The 19,159-nt window shown below is 42.7% G+C and overlaps 1 protein-coding gene across 6 annotated transcripts in view; it reads left to right on the forward strand.

Annotated features, from left to right (window-relative positions):
* ZNF609 (zinc finger protein 609) overlaps positions 1-19,159 on the forward strand; it is a 252,841-nt gene that overhangs the window by 186,179 nt on the left and 47,503 nt on the right. For all 6 annotated transcript variants that reach the window (XR_015768569.1, XR_015768566.1, XR_015768568.1 and 3 more), the window contains exons 4-9: positions 11,823-11,910; positions 12,605-14,942; positions 15,955-16,321; positions 17,745-17,920; positions 18,161-18,377; positions 18,868-18,946. Coding sequence is in view for 2 of the 6 variants with exons in the window: in XM_028100152.2 (XP_027955953.1) it covers positions 11,823-11,910; positions 12,605-14,942; positions 15,955-16,321; positions 17,745-17,920; positions 18,161-18,377; positions 18,868-18,941 (3,260 nt within the window). In the remaining 4 variants the exon portion in view is untranslated. The remainder of the gene's footprint in view (positions 1-11,822; positions 11,911-12,604; positions 14,943-15,954; positions 16,322-17,744; positions 17,921-18,160; positions 18,378-18,867; positions 18,947-19,159) is intronic.

The raw sequence follows: 19,159 nt of genomic DNA on the forward strand, positions 1-19,159 counted from the left end.
TTTCTAGTCTCATGGACCTCTCCATAGGGTGGCGTGCTGGAGTGTCCTCAGATGAAGCAGCTGGCTTCCCTAAGAGAAGTAATCCAAGAGAAAAAGCAAGGAGGAGACCACAATCCCTTTTATATCTAAGTCATGCACATTGCTTCCACCGCATTCTGTTTATTAGAAGCAAGTTGCTAGGTAACCCACACTCAAGGTGAGGAGAATTAGGCCTCACCTTTTTGAAGGGAGAAATACCAAAGAATTTGTAGACATACTTTAAAACTGCCACAATCACTCTGATACTTGAGTAAAGAGAAGTTGCCCATACAGAGGAAATGAGACAGGTTTTTTTTTCCAGAGATAGTGTCTACCCTGCCACTTATATGCCCTTTTCAAGTCCAGTATTGCCTGCACTTTTGCCTATAAGGAGTTTTTTGTTGTTTTTTTGTTTGTTTTTTGTTTTTTAGAGAATGGGTTGGTGTGGAGGGGCAGAAGGAGAGGAAGAGAGAAAATCAAGCGGGGCTGGACCTCATAACCCTGAGATCATGACCTGAGCCAAAATCAAGAGTTGGACACTTAACCAACTGAGCCACCCATGTGCCCCTAAAAGAATTTTTAGAACATCTTTGAAATTCTCCTACCAGAATTAATGCCTTTTTATGTTTATTTTTATTTAATACATAAGACATGCATATGGTGCAAAACTCAAAGGTAAAATGAGTAGGCAGTGAAAAATTTCCCTTGCCTGAGTCCCAGCCACCCAGTTTCCCTCCCTGGACAAGACTGCTATTGCTAGTTTATTTATCCTTCCAGAGACCTTCTATGCATTCATAAATACCTATTTATATACTTATTCTTACACAGATGGTAACATATGGTTACTGTTCTGTATCTTCTTTTTCACTCATCTGTGTATCTTAGCATTTGTTCCATAGCAATTTATTTATAGTTGCTTCATTTTTTTTAACAGCTGCATAGTATCCCATTGTGTGGATGTACAAAAATGGCTTTAATTGGTCCCTCATTGAAGGACATTTAGTTTGGTTCCCATTTTTTGCTATTAAACACTGCTGCAGCAAATACCTCATTCATATTTTACACTGAGAATATTTATGGGTAAATACCACACGAGGATTTGTTGGGTCAAAGAGCATGTGCTTTTGAAAGGTAATGTCAGGGGGCACCTGGGTGGCTGTTGGTTGAGCATCTGACTTTGGCTCAGGGCATGATCTCGGAGTCCTGGGATTAGCAGCTTTGGGCTCTGCGCTCAGCAGGGAGTCTGCCTGAGATTCTCTCCCTCTCACTTTCCCCTCTGCTCCTGCCCCTGAGTGCTCTCTCTCAAATAAATAAAATCTTTTTAAAAATGTGTAAAACAAACAAAAATAAAAACCCAAAACCCAAAAAACAAAAGAGTCACCTGAGCATGAAGGTACAAGATCCCTGACAGAAACAAGGTCCTAACAGAAGTGATAAAAATGAGGGCCCCGGAGGTAAAATTTACTCTTTCCACTATTGTGCTTGGATCAGTCTTGGCTGTGCAACTGTTTTGAGGCTTTGAATTATCCTCTGAAACAAAGCAGTGCTACTTTGGGATTGAGTTTTTTCTCAGCATCACTCTTCCTGCAGCCTGGCAGAACCTGACTGCTGCCTCATACTAAGTCATTTCCCCTTTGCTTTGCTCCAGTATCCATCACCTGTAAGAAGAGAGAATACTAGGCACTTTGAAATTCAATTATGTTTAATGAGATTATGTCTGTAAGACCCTTGGAAAATAACCACCTAGAGAAACAAAGCACTATTTATTACTACTATTTTTAGCATTATTATCTTTAAATATGCTAAGCCTTTCCTTATTTTGTGAACACTGATTTAAATAGGAAGCTTTCAGGAGTGCCTGGCTGGCTCAGTCGGTAGAGCATGCGACTCTTGATCTTGGGGTCATGTGTTCAAACCACATGTTGGGTGTAGAGATTACTTAACAAACAAACAAACAAAAAAACAAACAACTTCAATAAAGTGCAGATCTGATTAAAAAAAAAAAACTTTCTAAAATGGGAACCAATTTTTCTCTTTCTCTTCAGCCTACATGCTGCCCTAATAGAGAAACTAAGTCTGTTAAGTGTTATTTTCTGCTTTTTCCTTCCTGTCCTCTTACTCTTCCAGCTGTCTCAACTTGGAACCTTGTAGGGAGAGAGAGTTACACTTCAGAAAAATGTGTTTGCTTTGACATTTAAACAAGCCTCCATTTTGTTTTTCCATATTAGAATTTTTCCACTTCCCCTGTCCCATTTCCAGCATTCTGTCTGACCTGTCTTCTTTTCGGCTCATTCATTATTGCTAAGGTTTGCAGATTATACCAGAGGAAGAAGACAGATTTATAAACATGTGTTCCTGCCCAGCTGTGTCAAGAGTAGGAGTAACATTTATCTTCAAATTGTATGGCTGCTTTCTCTGTACAGCTGTGCTCATCTGCCCTTATTAATGAGGTGCCTATCTCTTAAGTCTTACATCGTCTAGAAATAAATGGACTCTTTTCCTATTCAGATTGGTAATGCAGTAATCAGAGGAGCCCATCCCTGGGCGGAGACATCCATTTGAATTCACTTTGCTAATGGCCATAGAGAATTTAGCCTAATTGCCTTCTTAAGAGGTTTGCCATTTCCGTTAAGATGTCAGGGCCCAGGAAAGGGGTAGGATTTCTGTCCCTTTCCTCTCTGGATGGTCCCCTGCAATCCTGTATGTGTCTTTTATCTAAGATGAAAATAAAGGGGCATTTTAAGGAAGTTATGTAAAGACTCAATCCATTACAGATAACTGTGCAGATACAGATACCTTGACTGCTAATAAATAATGAGACCTTTGATAAATTACTTAACCTTTCTTGGCTCTCATTTCCTTGTTTGCAAAGTCGCTCTAACAGTCACTATATGACCAGGATTGTTGGAAGGATTGTCCTTTCTCTATATGGCCTGCCTTGTTCAAAAAAGTGAATATTTGATGAGTATGAAAACACCTAGCACATAATAGATGTGCGATAACTGTTTGAATTAGAATCCATTTGGCTAAACCAAAGTTCTTTTCTGCCCTGATTTCATTAGTGAGATTTTCTGGTAGGGTAATCCTTTTTTTTTTTTTTTTTTTTTTTCTTTTTCTTTTTCCAACTCCCTTGTCTGATCTGGCTTTATGATCATGCATCCTAAAATTGGATTTGAAAGAAAACAGGGACTGAATAAGATCTTATTTAAAGCCTTGCTCAAGAGTTCAGGGTTCAAGTACTGATATCCTATGGTTTTGTCTAAAGGATTCTCTTTGACTTATTGAAAGCCTACTTTGGGCTAGTTATCTAATTTAACAATCTTATTTATTTCCATTTTAATCCAGGAGTATTGATTAAAAATCTGAGTGTCATAGAGGTTAAGTGACTTGACCAAGGTTACACTGTAACAGAGTGAGGATTTGGACTAAGGTTTTCTCATTCCAAGTCCATTGATCTTTAGACAGCATTCCACATCAAAGAAGAAAATGAATATAGGTGAATTACTACAGATATGCCCTGGGAGTGCTGGGTGAAATAGTATTTTATTAGTGTATGACCAAAGACAAAGAAAAGGCTAATTCTAGAGTCCCCAGACTTACTCTATAGATAAATTACATAGAAAATGTGCTTTGGGACTTCCAATCAAGATGATTTACTGTGTTCAGGAGTGCCTGGGTGGCTCAGTCGTTAGGCATTTGCCTTTGGCTCAGGTCGCGATCCCAGGGTCCTGGGATCGAGCCCTGCGTCGGGCTCCCTGCTCTGCGGGAAGCCTGCTTCTCCCTTTCCCACTCCCCCCTGCTTGTGTTCCCTCTCTCTCTCTGTCAAATAAATAATTAAGTCTTTAACAAAATTATTTACTGTGTTCTAACTTTTGACACATCCCCTGTGTTCCAGACACATAGTAAGAAATAAAATATATAAAGTGGAAATCAACACATTTGGGCCCAAGAACAAAATAACCACCTTCATGGACCAAAAATAGAGATACAGTCACTGGGTGAAGCTGAAACTGTGGGCCTGCTGGCCTCCAGTGAATAGAGAATGGTGCCTGAGAGACGAGTTTTTGAGCAGTAACTAGATACTAAAATGCCCCTTAAAGAGAACTTGAAGCCAGGGGAGATGCCATCCCCCAACCAGCCTCATGAAAGGAGACTTCCAAAAGTTAATTGACTGGGGGAGGAGGGAAGCCTAAGGAGTTGTGAAGAAGTGTATCAAGCTGCCTTCTGTTCTGGTACAATGATTAGAACTATGATATCCTAAATTTCTTCTAATGGCACAGGCCATTAAAATAACCTGTTCAGGGGCGCCTGGGTGGCTCAGTCGTTAAGCGTCTGCCTTCGGCTCAGGTCATGATCCCAGGGTCCTGGGATCGAGCCCCACATCGGGCTCCTTGCTTGGCGGGAAGCCTGCTTCTCCCTCTGCCACTCTCCCTGCTTGTGTTCCTTCTCTCACTGTGTCTCTCAATGTCAAATAAATAAATAAAATCTTTAAAAAAATAAATAAATAAATAAATAAATAAAATAAAATAACCTGTTCAGGGAGCACCTGGGTGGCTCAGTCGGTTAAGCATCTGACTTTGGCTCAGGTCATGATCCCAGGTTCCCCATATCAGGCTCCTTGCTCAGTGGGGAGCCTCCTTCTCTCCCTTTCCCTTTGCCCCTCCCCCTACTCATGCTCTCTCTCTCGCTCTCTCTCTGACAAACAAAATCTTAAAAAAAAAAGAATGGGAAGGTGGGGGAAAGAAGGTAGACCATCTAGGGATCTCAAATCCTGTGGAACAACATGATGGTAAATTCTCTGGGTTTTCTTTTAGCCTCGTATCCCCAACATAGAGCCAAACATTATACTTCAGAATGAAAGACTGAATGTTTACCCCAATAAGAACAGGAACAAGGCAAGGATGTCTGTTCTCACTACCCTTGTTCAACATGGTCATGCTGGAAGTTCTAGCTAGTGCAACAAGGCAAGAAAAGGAAATAAAAGACATGCAGATCAGAAAGGAAGAAATACAAGTATACTTATTTGCATGTTCCATGATTGTCTAAATAGAAAAATCTCAGTGAGTATATAAAAAACTCTTAGAACTAATGAGTGAGTTTAACTAGGTTGTAGAATATAGGATGAACATACAAAAATCAATTCTAGATCTATATGCTAGTTACGAACATATAGACACTGAAATTAAAAATACAATACCATTCACAATAGCTCAAAAAAGTGAAATCCTTGGGGCACTTGGGAGGCTCAGTTGGTTAAGCATCCAACTCTTGATTTTGGCTCAGGTCATGATCTCAGGATCATGGGACCAAGCCCACGCCAGGCTCTGCACTCAGTGTGGAGTATGCTTATCCCTCTCCCTCTGCTCTTTTCCCTGTTTGTGCACTCCCCAGCTCTAAAATAAATAAATAAAATCTTTTTTTTCTAAGTGAAATCCTTAGATGTAAATCTAACAAAATACCTACAAGATTTATGTGCGGAAACTATACAAAGCTGATAAAAGAAATCAGAAGATCTAAATGAATGAGGAGTACATAGTAAAGATGTCAAATTTTCTCAAATTGATACTCAAGTTTAATGTTAATTCCTATCAGAATTCTAGCAAGATATTTTGTAGATGTAGACATAAAATGTAGACCAAAAATAAAAAAATGTAGATATAAAATTACCAAAATTCAACATATAAAATTCATAGGGGGAGGCCAAAGGAACACAAATAGCTAAGACAGAAAGAATAAAGTAGGAGGAATCAGACCACCTGATTTCAAGACTTATTTTATAGCCACAGTAATCAAGGCTGTGATATTGGCAGACAGATAGACACAGACCAGTGGAACAAAACAGAGAACCCAGAATAGACACACAAATATACCCAGCTGATTTTGGCAAAGGTGCAAAAGCAGTTCTTGGGATGAAAGATAGCCTTTTCAACAACTGGTGTTGGAAAAAGTGGACATCCTGGGCCAAAACAAAGGAAAAAGAATCTCATATAAAAAACTAACTCTGAATGGATCAAGGACTTAAACAGAAAACATAAACCTAAAGGAAAATCTTCAGTAGGCAAAGAGTAGGGTTAGGGAAAGAGTTGTTAGACTTGACACCAAGAGCACAGTCATAAAAGAGGAAACGGATAAATTGTATTTCATCAAAATTAAAAATGTTTGGTCTGTGTAAGACCTTGTTAAGATGTGAAGAGCCAAGCTAGAGAATAGAAGAAGATGCCCAAAAAAGGACTAGTATCCAGAATATATAAAGAACTCTTGAAACTCAACAGTAGAAAACAATCCAATCAGAAAATGGGCTAAAGACCTGAACAGATATTTCACCAAAGAGGATATGTAGATGGCAGATCACATAAAAAGATGTTCAACATCATTAGCCATTACAGAAATGCAAATTAAAACTACAATATGAGACATTACTACACAGTGTTAGAATGGCTAAAATTAAAAGTTAATGCCAAATACTGGCAAAGCTGCAGTGAACCTGGATCTCTCATGCATGGCTGGTGGGAATGTAAAAGAATACAGCTACACTGGAAAACAGTTCGGCAGTTCCTTTTTTTTTTTTTTTAAGATCTTATTTATTTATTTATTTGTCCGAGAGAGAGTACAAGCTGGGGGAGTGGCAGGCAGAAAGAAACAGGCTTCTCACCGAGCAGGGAGCCCAATGTGGGGCTCGATCCCAGAACACTGGGATCATGACCCAAACTGAAGGCAGTCACTTAACCGACTGAGCCACCCGGGCACCCCAGTTTGGCAGTTTCTTAAAAAACTAAATATGCAACTATAATATGATCCAGTAATTACACTCCTGGGTATTTATCTTAGAGAGATGAAAACTCAAGTTCACTAAAACCCTGTACACAAACGTTTATAGCAGCTTTATTCATAATAGCCAAAAACTGGAAACAACCCAGATGTCCTTCACATTCACCAGGTAAATGGTAAAACAAACTGGTACATCCACATTGGGGAATACCACTCACCAATAAAAAAGACTGAACTGTTGATACATGCAACAAGTTGGATCAATCTCCAGATAATTATATGCTGGGGGGTGGGGAACAACAGTCCCAAAAGGTTATATGCTGTGTGATTCCATTTATATAACATTATTAAAATGACAAAATTATAGAAATGGGTGACAGATTAGTAGTTGTCAGGAATTAAGGGGGGATGAGTGTGAGAGGGAATGAGTGAAGCTGTAAAAAGGGCAACAGGAGGTATCCTTGTGTTGATGGACATATTTTGTATCTTCATGTGTCAATGTTAGACTCCTGGTTGGGATATAATACTATAGTTTTGCAAGATGTTGCCATTAGGGGAAACTGAGTGAGGGTACATTGGGGCCTCTATTATTTCTTACAACTGTATGTGACTCTGTAATTATCTCAAAATGGTAAAAAGTGATTTTAAAAACTTAACCACCAGGAATTGAATGAACACCTAATGAAATTATTGTATGGTATAGTCAAATAAAGACTGTAATAAGTCTGGGGCGCCTGGGGGCTCAGTCAGTTTAAGTGTCTGCCTTTGGCTCAGGTCATGATCTCAGTGGTCCTGTGATCAAGCCCCACATGGGGCTCCCTGCTCCGCTGGAACCTGCTCTCCTTCTCCCTCTGCCTGCCGCTCCCCCTGCTTGTGCTCTTTCTCTCTCTCTCTCTGTCAAATAAATAAATAAAATCTTAAAAAAGATAAAAAAAGCTGTGAACCAAAGAGCCAGAAATTAATGTTATATAGATATGAAAAATTAACCAGTTTAAAATTTTGAAAATGACAATCTTTGAAATACATATTATAGTCATTGAAAATTTTTTTAACTCAATACCTTAGATAAATTCTAGGAACAAATTATAAATTGGGAGAATCAAACACAAAGAGAAAAAATACACGAGAGATCAATTTAAATAGAGAGATAATGGCTTGAGAGGCTCTAACACATACCAGGTATGAGTCCTAGGGGATAAAAGAGATTGAAAGAATGGCAGAGAGACAGTAAATGAATATATAATAGGTGGTAATTTTTCTGAATTAGATTCTAATTAGAAACCTGTCTAGGTAGTTTGTACATTTGTAATATAACAGATAAATAAAAGTAAGTGCATTATTTTAGTTAAACATGGTAGACTGAAAGTACATATTTACCTTCCAGTTTCTCCCTTTATAATTCATTCAAATGTCAGTAAAGGGATTTTGTTTTTAAGGTATAAACTCACAGGTTTTTGTTTTTTTTTTTAAAGATTTTATTTATTTGACAGAGAGAGACACAGCAAGAGAGGGAACACAAGCAGGGGGAGTGGGAGAGGGAGAAGCAGGCTTCCCGCCGAGCAGAGAGCCCGATGTGGGGCTCGATCCCAGGACTCACAGGTTTTTTTAAAAAACAGGTAAGACTGGGGTGCCTGGGTGGTTCAGTCAGTTAAGTGTCCAACTTCGGCTCTGGTCATGATCTCAGCGTCTTGGGATCAAGCCCACAGGGGGAGCCTGCTGGAGAGTCTCCCTTTCTTTCCGCCCCTACCCCCACTGGTGTGCACTCACTCATGTGTGCTGTCTCTGTCTCTCTCAAATAAAATAAATAAATCTTAAAAAAAAAAAAAAAAGGGACGCCTGGGTGGCTCATTCGGTTAAGCATCTGCCTTCAGCTCGGGTCATGATCTCAGGGTCCTGGGATCGAGTCCCACATTGGGCTCCAAGGAGCTCAGCGGGGAGCCTGCTTCTCCCTCTGCCTGCCACTCCCTGCTTGTGCTCTCTCTCTGGCAAATAAATAAAATCTTTTTTAAAAATAAAAATTAAAAAAATTTTTTTAAAAACAGACAAGACTACTGCAAACAAATATAATCAGTAGAACTTTGGAAACTAGAAAGCAGATGTACGAGTACTGATTTAAGAGACCTGAAAAAAATGAAAGCTTGGCTTTTTTAGTAGTTTCTTTGTTTTTTATCTGAGGTTGGGAGGAAGGAGAGCCAAGAAATGAGTATACTTATCATGGTGAGCACTGAGTAATGGATAGAACTGGGTTTTTTTTGTGTGTTTTTGTGTTTTGTTTTGTTTTTTTTAAGATTTTATTTATGGGGCGCCTGGGTGGCTCAGTCGTTAAGCGTCTGCCTTTGGCTCGGGTCATGGTCCCAGGGTCCTGGGATCGAGCCCCACATCAGGCTCCCTGCTCGGTGGGAGGCCTGCTTCTCCCTCTCCCACTCCCCCGCTTGTGTTCCCTCTTGTGCTGTCTCTCTCTGACAAATAAATAAATAAAATCTTTAAAAAAAAAAAATGTTTTGACCTGAATGATCATGAAAACATATCAAAGCTTGTGAAATGCAGCTAATGTAGGCTGTGAGGGAAATTCATACCTTTACATGCTTATATTTGAAAGGAAAAAAGATCTAAAATGGGCTACCAAACTTGTTCATAAAGGGCCAGGTAGTAAATATTTTAGGTTTTGCAGGCCATACAGCCTCTCTGTTGCAGCTCAACCTGTGGTATGAAATCAGGCATAGACAATGCATAAATGAGTAAGTGTGGCTATGATTCCAATAAAACTTTATTCATATCACATAACATATAATTTCACATAAAATCATATTCTCCTTTTCATTGTTTTACCATTAAACATGTAAAAATGATTTATAGCTTGTTAATAACTTTAAACTGTCTCATTGTTATAATGTTTATGACTTTGTGATAAGACATAAAAAGCATAAGCCATAAAGGAAAAGCTCAGTATATTTGACTTCATTAAAATGTGGAACTAACCAAAAATACTTTAGAGGATAAATAAGCCACAAAAACAAAATTAAAAACTCAGTCGGTAGAGCATCTGACTCTTGATCTCTGGGTCATGAGTTCGAGCCCCATGTTGGATATGGAGATTACTTTAAAAAAAAAAGTTTTATACCAGATTGAATTCCAGATGGATCAAAGATGTAAAGATAAAAAATCAAACTATAAAAGTACTAAAAGCATAAGAAAAATCTATTAATGAAGTGATGGAATAAGGAAAGCCTTTTGAAATAGGACAAAAAACTCTGAAGCCATAAAAGATTGATAAATGTAACTACATAAAAGTCAATAATTTCGGGGCATCTGGCTGGCTCAGTCAGTACAGCATGCAACTCTTGATCTCAGGGTCATGAGTTCGAGCCCCACATTGAGTATAGAAATTACTTAAATAAATAAACCTTCTTTAAAAAGAACGTAAATAGGGGCGCCTGGGTGGCTCAGTCGTTAAGCGTCTGCCTTCGGCTCAGGTCATGATCCTAGGGTCCTGGGATCAATCCCTGCATCGGGCTCTGCACTCAGCAGGAGCCTGCTTCTCCCTCTCCCTGCTTGTGCTCTCTGTCACTATATCTTTCTCTCTCAAATAAACAAATCTTTAAAAAAAAAAAAAGGTAAATAATGTCTATAGAGCATTAACCACCATTAGCAAATGACAAACCGGGGGGAAATACCTGATTTGTACAACAGACAAAAGGCTTATTCTAGTATATTAAGAGTTACAAATAAGAAAAAAACTTACATAATTCAGTAGAAAAATGAGCAAAGGATTTGAACAGACAGTTCACTTAGGAAGGAAATACATCTCATAATGATGTCTTAAAATGATATGATGTACAAACTCATGATAAGCATTAAATTAAAACTACATAAAATACTCTTTTTCTTCTATCAGGTTGGCAAAGATCAACAAGTCTGAGAACACTGTATTGCCAAAGGAAAAGGACAGCTAGTGTTCTCATGCACTACTGATGGGTGTATAAATTAGTGTATCTTCTTTGATGTCAGTTTGGCAGTATTTATCAAAAATCCAAATACAAGTGCTCTGTGATTAACAATTTTACTTACAGGAATTTATCTTACAGACATACTCGTATAAGTAAGATAAAACATTTGTACAAGGTTATTCATTAGCATTATTTGTAATAGCAGAATAGTAAAGCAACCTAAATGTCCATCACCAGGGGACTGATTAAATAAATTATGGTATAATTTGAAATCATTCAGATGCAACCTTTGAAATGAAGTAGTTCTATGTGTACTGATACGGAACGATCCAGAATATATGCTTAGATGAAAAAAGTACAGAACATTGTATATTGCTACCATTTGAGGAAGAACGTATATTTGTTTATAAATGTATAAAATCTCTCTGGAGGAATATGTGGATCCATGGATGTTTCTGAGTACAGGAACTGGAAGGCTGAATGACAGTGACAGGAGGGAACACTTCATTTATTTTGGGATTTGTTTGCTGGCTTTTGAATTTTGAAATATGACTCTATTATCCATCCAAAAGCATTTTTAAGTAATATGAAGAAGACAGGAGTGTTCACTGTGATAATCATTTATGAGTGAAATGCTCAAAATATCCTAAATATCCATCAGTAGGAGAACTTGAAAATTGTGGTCAAATCATACATAGGTGAGCACAGTTAAAATAAGTTGATTAAGCTTTTCATGTCAACATAGATACATCTCAAATTTGTAATGTTAATGAGAAAGGTAAGTTACACCCCAGCATGGTCCCATCAATAAAAAGTTTGAAAATACAGTAAATAGTGCTTTTTAACTGTGATGTTTTATTCTTTAAAAGAGAAATCCGATGTCAGTATGGCACTAAATCTTATAAATCTATTGAGCTGAATAGGCAGTTCCCATAGTGATATTTCGGCCCAATCCTGTGTGTCTCATGGGGACCCAGAGCACCACCTAAACCCTTCTCCAGGAGCCAGAATCCTCCTCAAATGAAAAAATACTCTTCTCATTGGCAGCAGGGTTTCTCTCGTCTGTATTTGAATCTTTTTGTCTTGCAGGGATGTTGGTGGTGAATGTAACATGGAGGAACAAGACATACGTAGGTACACTTCTTGACTGCACACGGCATGATTGGGCACCCCCCAGGTAAGCATTTTACAGCTTTTTGGTATATATTAGTGTGAGCCACCCTAATCAGTGATCCCTTGTGCCTTCATCCTGTTAGAGTTGGATAGCTTTTAAGACACCCAGCTTTTAAAGAATATGATAGTGTTGGGATGAGGGAAGGCATTCTACTGGTCAGGCGTTCAAGAAGAATAAATGAATTACGTGTTGATGGGTTGGATAGGGATGGGGAGGAGATCCTATTTAAGCCTTTGTCTGGAATTACCAAATTCTGGCTTCTACCAGTAGTCACCTTGAGACCAAGTCCATGGAGTCTGTCTATGGGTAAAGAAATCATTGATGATGCGTTTTGATGGTAGCTATCTCCAAGGAGTTTAAACTCAAGAACATCTTCAGTTTTATGAACGCTAGACAATGTGGGTTTCACAAAGACCTTTTCCGGTTGGCATTTCAGTGAATGGCACTTTACAGCTTGTTTATACCCAGTTTGCCAGGTTTGGGGAACCCAGATGTTGGGGAATGATGTACAGTTAGCATGCAGATAGCATCCTAGGAGCTCACCACTTAATGCAGTTCCCACGCTTTCAGAAGTTCCTTTAACAAATCATATTCATTGAAAATGATAGTTACCATCTAGACAGTTCTTCTGGAAGCTGCCAGTCTGGTTTGAAGTTGTTTTCTTAGTAATATCCTGTTGTGTTTGCCTTTTGCCAAGGTTTTGCGACTCCCCTACCAGTGACTTGGAAATGCGCAATGGCCGGGGTAGAGGCAAACGCATGCGTCCTAACAGTAACACACCTGTCAATGAGACGGCCACGGCCTCTGACAGCAAAGGGACCAGCAGCAGCAGCAAAACCCGAGCAGGAGCCAATAGCAAAGGCCGTCGTGGCAGCCAAAATTCTTCAGAGCATCGCCCACCTGCCAGTAGCACCTCTGAGGATGTCAAGGCCAGCCCTTCCTCAGCTAATAAGCGGAAAAACAAACCACTTTCAGACATGGAGTTGAATTCTAGCTCAGAGGACTCCAAAGGGAGCAAGCGTGTCCGTACGAATTCCATGGGCTCAGCCACCGGTCCCATCCCTGGGACCAAGGTGGAACCCACTGTTCTAGACAGAAATTGTCCCTCTCCAGTCCTGATTGACTGCCCCCACCCGAACTGCAACAAAAAGTATAAGCACATCAATGGACTTAAGTACCACCAAGCCCATGCCCACACAGATGATGACAGCAAGCCGGAAGCAGATGGAGACAGTGAGTACGGAGAGGAGCCCACCCTCCATGCAGACCTCGGGAGCTGCAATGGTGCATCCGTCTCACAAAAAGGTTCCTTGTCCCCTGCCCGCTCAGCTACCCCCAAAGTTCGGCTCGTGGAGCCCCATAGCCCTTCTCCTTCAAGCAAATTCAGCACAAAAGGCCTCTGTAAGAAAAAGCTGAGTGGGGAAGGGGACACAGACCTCGGGGCCTTATCAAATGATGGCTCTGATGATGGACCCTCAGTAATGGATGAAACAAGCAGTGATGCCTTTGATTCTTTGGAAAGGAAGTGTATGGAAAAAGAAAAATGTAAAAAACCCTCTAGCTTGAAGCCTGAAAAGATTCCTTCCAAAAGCTTAAAGTCAGCACGGCCTATTGCCCCTGCCATCCCCCCGCAGCAAATCTACACCTTCCAGACCGCCACCTTCACAGCAGCAAGCCCAGGCTCCTCCTCAGGCTTGACCACCACAGTGGTCCAAGCCATGCCCAACAGCCCCCAACTCAAGCCTATTCAGCCCAAGCCCACTGTGATGGGAGAACCTTTCACAGTTAACCCTGCCTTGACTCCAGCCAAGGACAAGAAAAAGAAAGACAAAAAAAAGAAGGAGTCTTCAAAGGAACTTGAAAGTCCTCTGACGCCTGGGAAGGTGTGTCGAGCAGAAGAAGGCAAAAGCCCCTTCAGGGAATCATCGGGAGATGGGATGAAGATGGAGGGGCTCCTGAATGGCTCATCAGACCCCCACCAAAGCCGACTGGCTAGCATCAAGGCAGAAGCTGACAAGATCTACAGCTTCACGGACAATGCCCCCAGCCCTTCAATTGGAGGCAGTAGCCGCCTAGATAGCACCACCCCTACCCAGCCCCTGACTCCCTTACATGTAGTGACCCAGAATGGAGCTGAAGCCAACTCAGTGAAAACCAACAGCCCTGCATACTCGGACATATCGGATGCCGGGGAGGATGGGGAGGGCAAAGTGGACAGTGTCAAATCAAAGGACCCTGAACAGTTGGTTAAAGAAGGGGCTAAGAAAACGCTTTTCCCCCCACAGCCACAGAGCAAAGACTCACCCTATTACCAAGGCTTTGAGAGTTACTACTCTCCAAGTTATGCACAGTCCAGCCCAGGGGCTCTGAACCCCAACAGCCAGGCGGGAGTGGAGAGCCAGGCTCTGAAGACAAAAAAGGATGAGGAGTCTGAGAGCATAGAGGGGAAAGTGAAGAACGATGTCTGTGAGGAAAAGAAACCAGAGCTGAGCGGTTCCAGTCAGCAGCCTTCCGTCATCCAGCAGCGTCCCAACATGTACATGCAGTCCCTGTACTACAACCAGTATGCCTACGTGCCCCCGTACGGCTACAGTGACCAGAGTTACCACACCCACCTCCTGAGCACGAACGCGGCTTACCGGCAGCAGTACGAGGAACAGCAGAAACGGCAGAGCCTGGAGCAGCAGCGGGGACTGGACAAGAAGGCGGAGCTGGGCCTGAAGGAGCGGGAGGCCACACTCAAGGAAGAATGGAAGCAAAAGCCGTCGATTCCACCAACTCTCACCAAGGCCCCCAGCCTGACAGACCTGGTCAAGTCAGGACCCGGGAAGGCCAAGGAGCCAGGGGCTGACCCTGCCAAGTCAGTCATTATTCCCAAGTTAGACGACTCCTCCAAACTCCCCAGCCAGGCCCCGGAAGGACTTAAAGTGAAGCTGAGTGAGGCCAGCCACCTAGGCAAGGAGGCCTCTGAGGCTAAGGCAGGTGCTGAGTGTGGCCGCCAGGCAGAGGTGGATCCAATCCTCTGGTACCGACAGGTAACTGTTCTGGGAGGAAATAGAAATACTATTTGATAGCCTTTCTCTCTTCCTCACAAATCAGGGCTCTCCTTAGGTAGGGGGTCAGCAGAATACAGATTGGCAGGAGAAATCTATAATTTTAAGGATTCTTTACCTTTGTAAATCATGTCTGTGTTTTTAAAAAGCACATTTACATCAGTAAAAGTTGTTTTTCCCATTTGACAGGAGAGGCCCAGGTAAGTTAGCTTGATTTGTCTAGGGTAACTTGCAACTTCATTAGCAGAGCCAGGATTAGAACCCAGGTTATCTCAATTCCTAGTCCAGTGTTTCTTCCACTGTTTGGTTCCTATGGAGTGAGTTCATGGTGATCTCTCCATTTCCTAGAGGGAGTTACTACTCAGACTGAGTTACTTTCTAAAAGATTTTATAGTGGGGATCCTGGCTGGCTCGGTCAGTGGAGCATGCAACTCTTGATCTCAGGGTTGTAAGTTCGAACCCCACATTGGGTGTAGAGATTACTTAAAAATAAAATCTTAATTTTTTTTTTTTTATAGGTAGAGTTAGAACTAAGAACTTGGTCTCACATCATGCTCTGCTCATGGGACTTAGAAAGTCTTCCCTTACTTCTTGGTTATCACCGTTAGACCTCCCTTCTCTGAGCTGTGCAGCACTCATGACTCTCTGCCCCTGAGCTTGCTCTTAAGAGGTGAAACAACCTAAAATTCCTTGGAAAGGGAGCAGCTTCTTTTATTCAAAGACTCCTTTCCCCAGAACGCATATTCTCCTAGAGAAGACCCACTGATGGATTTTCCTTTTCCTTCCCCACATCTTGTTTCCTTTTGGGCAGAGAGGGAGCAGGCTTTTTAAACAGGAGGGCCCAGAGTTCATTCTAATTGAGGATCAACAGAGGCCAAGATTATACCCTGCCCGAGTGCCTAGTATTACCTGCTGTGGTGTTTCTACTGTGACCTTGGGCTGGCCATCTCTCTCTTATCTGTACAACACTCAGTGCTCGTTCTGTGATTTTTAGGAAGCAGAGCCCCGGATGTGGACGTATGTCTATCCTGCCAAGTACTCGGACATTAAGTCAGAGGATGAGCGGTGGAAAGAGGAGCGGGACCGCAAATTGAAGGAAGAAAGGAGTCGGAGTAAGGACTCTGTGTCCAAGGAGGATGGGAAGGAAAGCACAAGTAGTGACTGCAAGCTGCCCACATCTGAGGAATCCCGCCTCGGGAGCAAGGAGCCCCGACCAAGTGTCCATGTGCCTGTGTCCTCCCCCCTCACCCAGCACCAGTCCTACATCCCTTACATGCACGGCTACTCCTACAGCCAGTCCTATGACCCCAACCACCCGAGCTACCGGGGCATGCCTGCTGTGATGATGCAGAACTACCCAGGTATGGCCCTCACCTTCCCCCTTGGGCTCCATTAACCGGGAAGGGAAATGAAGCACAGATTTCAGAGCCAGAGTTTTCTTGCGCAGCCCTCAGGCTTATTGAGGCGCGGATAGATGACTGCCCTGTTTTGAATGTGACATTCTGTGAGCGGTCAGTGTAGCCCCGAGCTCCTTGAAGGACCCCTGACTACAGTGTGTGCGACCCCCTCTCCCTCACTTGCTCCAGCTAGTCTTGCCTCTGTAGTCGGTTTTCCTGGATGACTGAAGGCAAAACTCCCTCTTTACCACTGCCATCTTCCCTCAGCTGGGATTTTTTTGAACACATACTCGACATTTTGCAATGGGTTAGGCACTTTGGGGAATACAAAAGAAACAGAGAAGGCTAGTTCCCTCTTAAGGAGCTTACAACTTAGTTGTAGCAGGAGAGACACATGGAACAAATACAGTTCAAACCAGGACAATGCATGTATTCATTTACAAGATCATGTTCAGCTGGAAGGTTGGAAGACAGTGGGACAGGGGAAGAGCTGTTTGAAATCAGAGTGGAGGAAAGTCCAGTAGAAAACTCGTTCAGCTTGGGAAAGATAAGCTCTTGACACTGGCATCTATGAATTCTTGGGGAGGGGTACAAAGTAGGGGCATAAGTGTTTTTTAACTTGTTACAAGACAGTGTTCCTGTTCAACTGCACTCACTGGTTTCTGTTGTCCAGAGAGCCACGTGGGATGCTTCTGGGGCAGAAGAGCACTCCTTTCACCCCTCAGAGCTCCCACCTCCCTGTCGGAGAACAGTCTAGTCTTGATAGCCTGGTCGAACATTGTAAGGCAAATTCTAAATAGCACAAGTAAGCTTTTCAAAGAGATAGGAAATTGTCTCACCCTGTGGTGTTCCTTTCTCCCCATCCATCCATATAAAAATAACACTTCCCTTGACGAGTGCCTGCTGTGGGCCAGACACTGCACCGTACTCGGTGATTTATGTACATTATCTCAATTAATCTTCCTTATGGAATAGTATTAGTACCTTCCTTTTGGTGGGAAAGAAACTAAAGCTCGCAAGGGTGGTTAATTTGCTCAAGGCTACCCTGCTGGTAAGTCTTGAGAAGTAGATTTGAACCCAAGGTCATCTGACTCCAAATCCTCTCACCTCTCCAAGGTGAATCTCTGAGGCTGTGGCTCTAGAGAAGTTGATTCCCCAGAAGTTGAGGGCCATGTCCCTAATATCCCTTAGCTAGTTGCACCTCTAGCACTCAGTTAAAGAAAGGACAAACTAATAGTTTCGACCTGAAGACACCATGGTGGTTCGGTCTCCGTTCAGTCTCCGTCTGTGCCTAGAAAAGCTGATGCCCACCTAACCGAGCTCACTAAAACAGAGTTTCTTCCACTTCTCTCACCTCTTTTGACTGCTTTATTTCTCCTTCCCCCAGGTTCTTACCTACCTTCCAGCTACTCTTTCTCCCCATACGGCAGCAAGGTCTCAGGGGGTGAAGATGCCGACAAGGCACGAGCCAGCCCCAGCGTCAGTTGTAAATCCAGCTCAGAGTCCAAAGCTCTGGACATCCTACAGCAGCATGCCAGTCACTACAAGAGCAAGTCTCCCACGGTAAGTGGCACTGGCTGCTACGAAAACCCAGATCCAGGGTCTGGAACCAGAAGGTGGGCAGGCAAGTTCAGGTCTTAACTACAGTGAGGCCTGACTGAGTTGGCATTGGCTTCACCAGGCATCTCCACAATTCTTAGGTGCCCCACGTTTGTAAGGAGTCATAATGTGGACCTGGAGCATCTTGCTGTCGTGTGTGTGTGTGTGTCTCACGATAGTGCTTTTGTGTCTGCTTTTTTCCAGATAACTGATAAAACGTCTCAGGAGAGAGATCGGGGAGGTTGTGGGGTGGTTGGGGGCGGTGGCAGCTGTGGCAGCGTCGGGGGGGCAGGAGGGGGTGAGAGGAGTGTAGACCGGCCCCGCACCTCCCCTTCTCAGCGCCTGATGTCCACACACCACCACCACCACCATCTGGGGTACTCGTTGCTCCCGGCACAGTACAACTTACCCTACGCAGCAGGTAAGCCTCCTTCCCAGCTCTCCTTTTTGACTTCATCCCAGTAGCATAGTAGCATTGCCCACAGCAAGGGACCCCCAGCAAGAATCCTTTTTTTTTTTTTCTTGTTGAGCTTCTACTCTGTCCAGGATCTTAACCCCCTGCAGACAGTCATTAAAGCATATGCCATTTATTTCCTCCCCTGGAGCTTAGGGATTCTCAAAGTGCTCTGGAGAATTGGCTTTGATATTCAGAAGAATAAGGACCACGTGTTCCCATAGCCAAAGAGAAACAAGCAGCTGAAAAATAGGGCCTTGCTATGTATACTATCCACAGCCACTATATCTGGCCAAGTATCAGATTTTTTTTTTCTCTCAGCACCCCAAAACTCAGTGGAGCCAGGAATTTAAGGAGACACTCCTCCCTCCCATGAGCCACCAAGCTGATAAAGAGAAAGTGTTTAATCAGAGGGTTCTGAGAGGGTTACACTGAACATGTCCTCCTCCTCACTCAGGGCTTTCTTCTACGGCCATTGTTGCCAGCCAGCAAGGCTCAACTCCCTCACTCTACCCACCCCCACGGAGGTGAGAATGGTAAGTCACTTTTCAATTTGGGACAACACATAGAGCAGGGATGGTTGATTGCTGCATCACAGAACCCCTGTGGAGACTGGATGAGGGAAAGCTGTGTGGGGTCAGTGGTCTGGAAATGGTGGAACCCTGGCCAAGCCTCTTGTATGGGTCTCCCAGTCTCCGGTTCAACTGCGTCCATGTGACAAGAGCTGTCCTACGCTGGCCTCCCCTGCA

Source organism: Eumetopias jubatus, unplaced genomic scaffold (assembly GCF_037043125.1).
Source record: "Eumetopias jubatus isolate StellerSeaLion01/CBP00866 unplaced genomic scaffold, mEumJub1_p1.0 scaffold_7, whole genome shotgun sequence".
NCBI classification, from domain to species: Eukaryota; Metazoa; Chordata; class Mammalia; order Carnivora; family Otariidae; genus Eumetopias; species Eumetopias jubatus.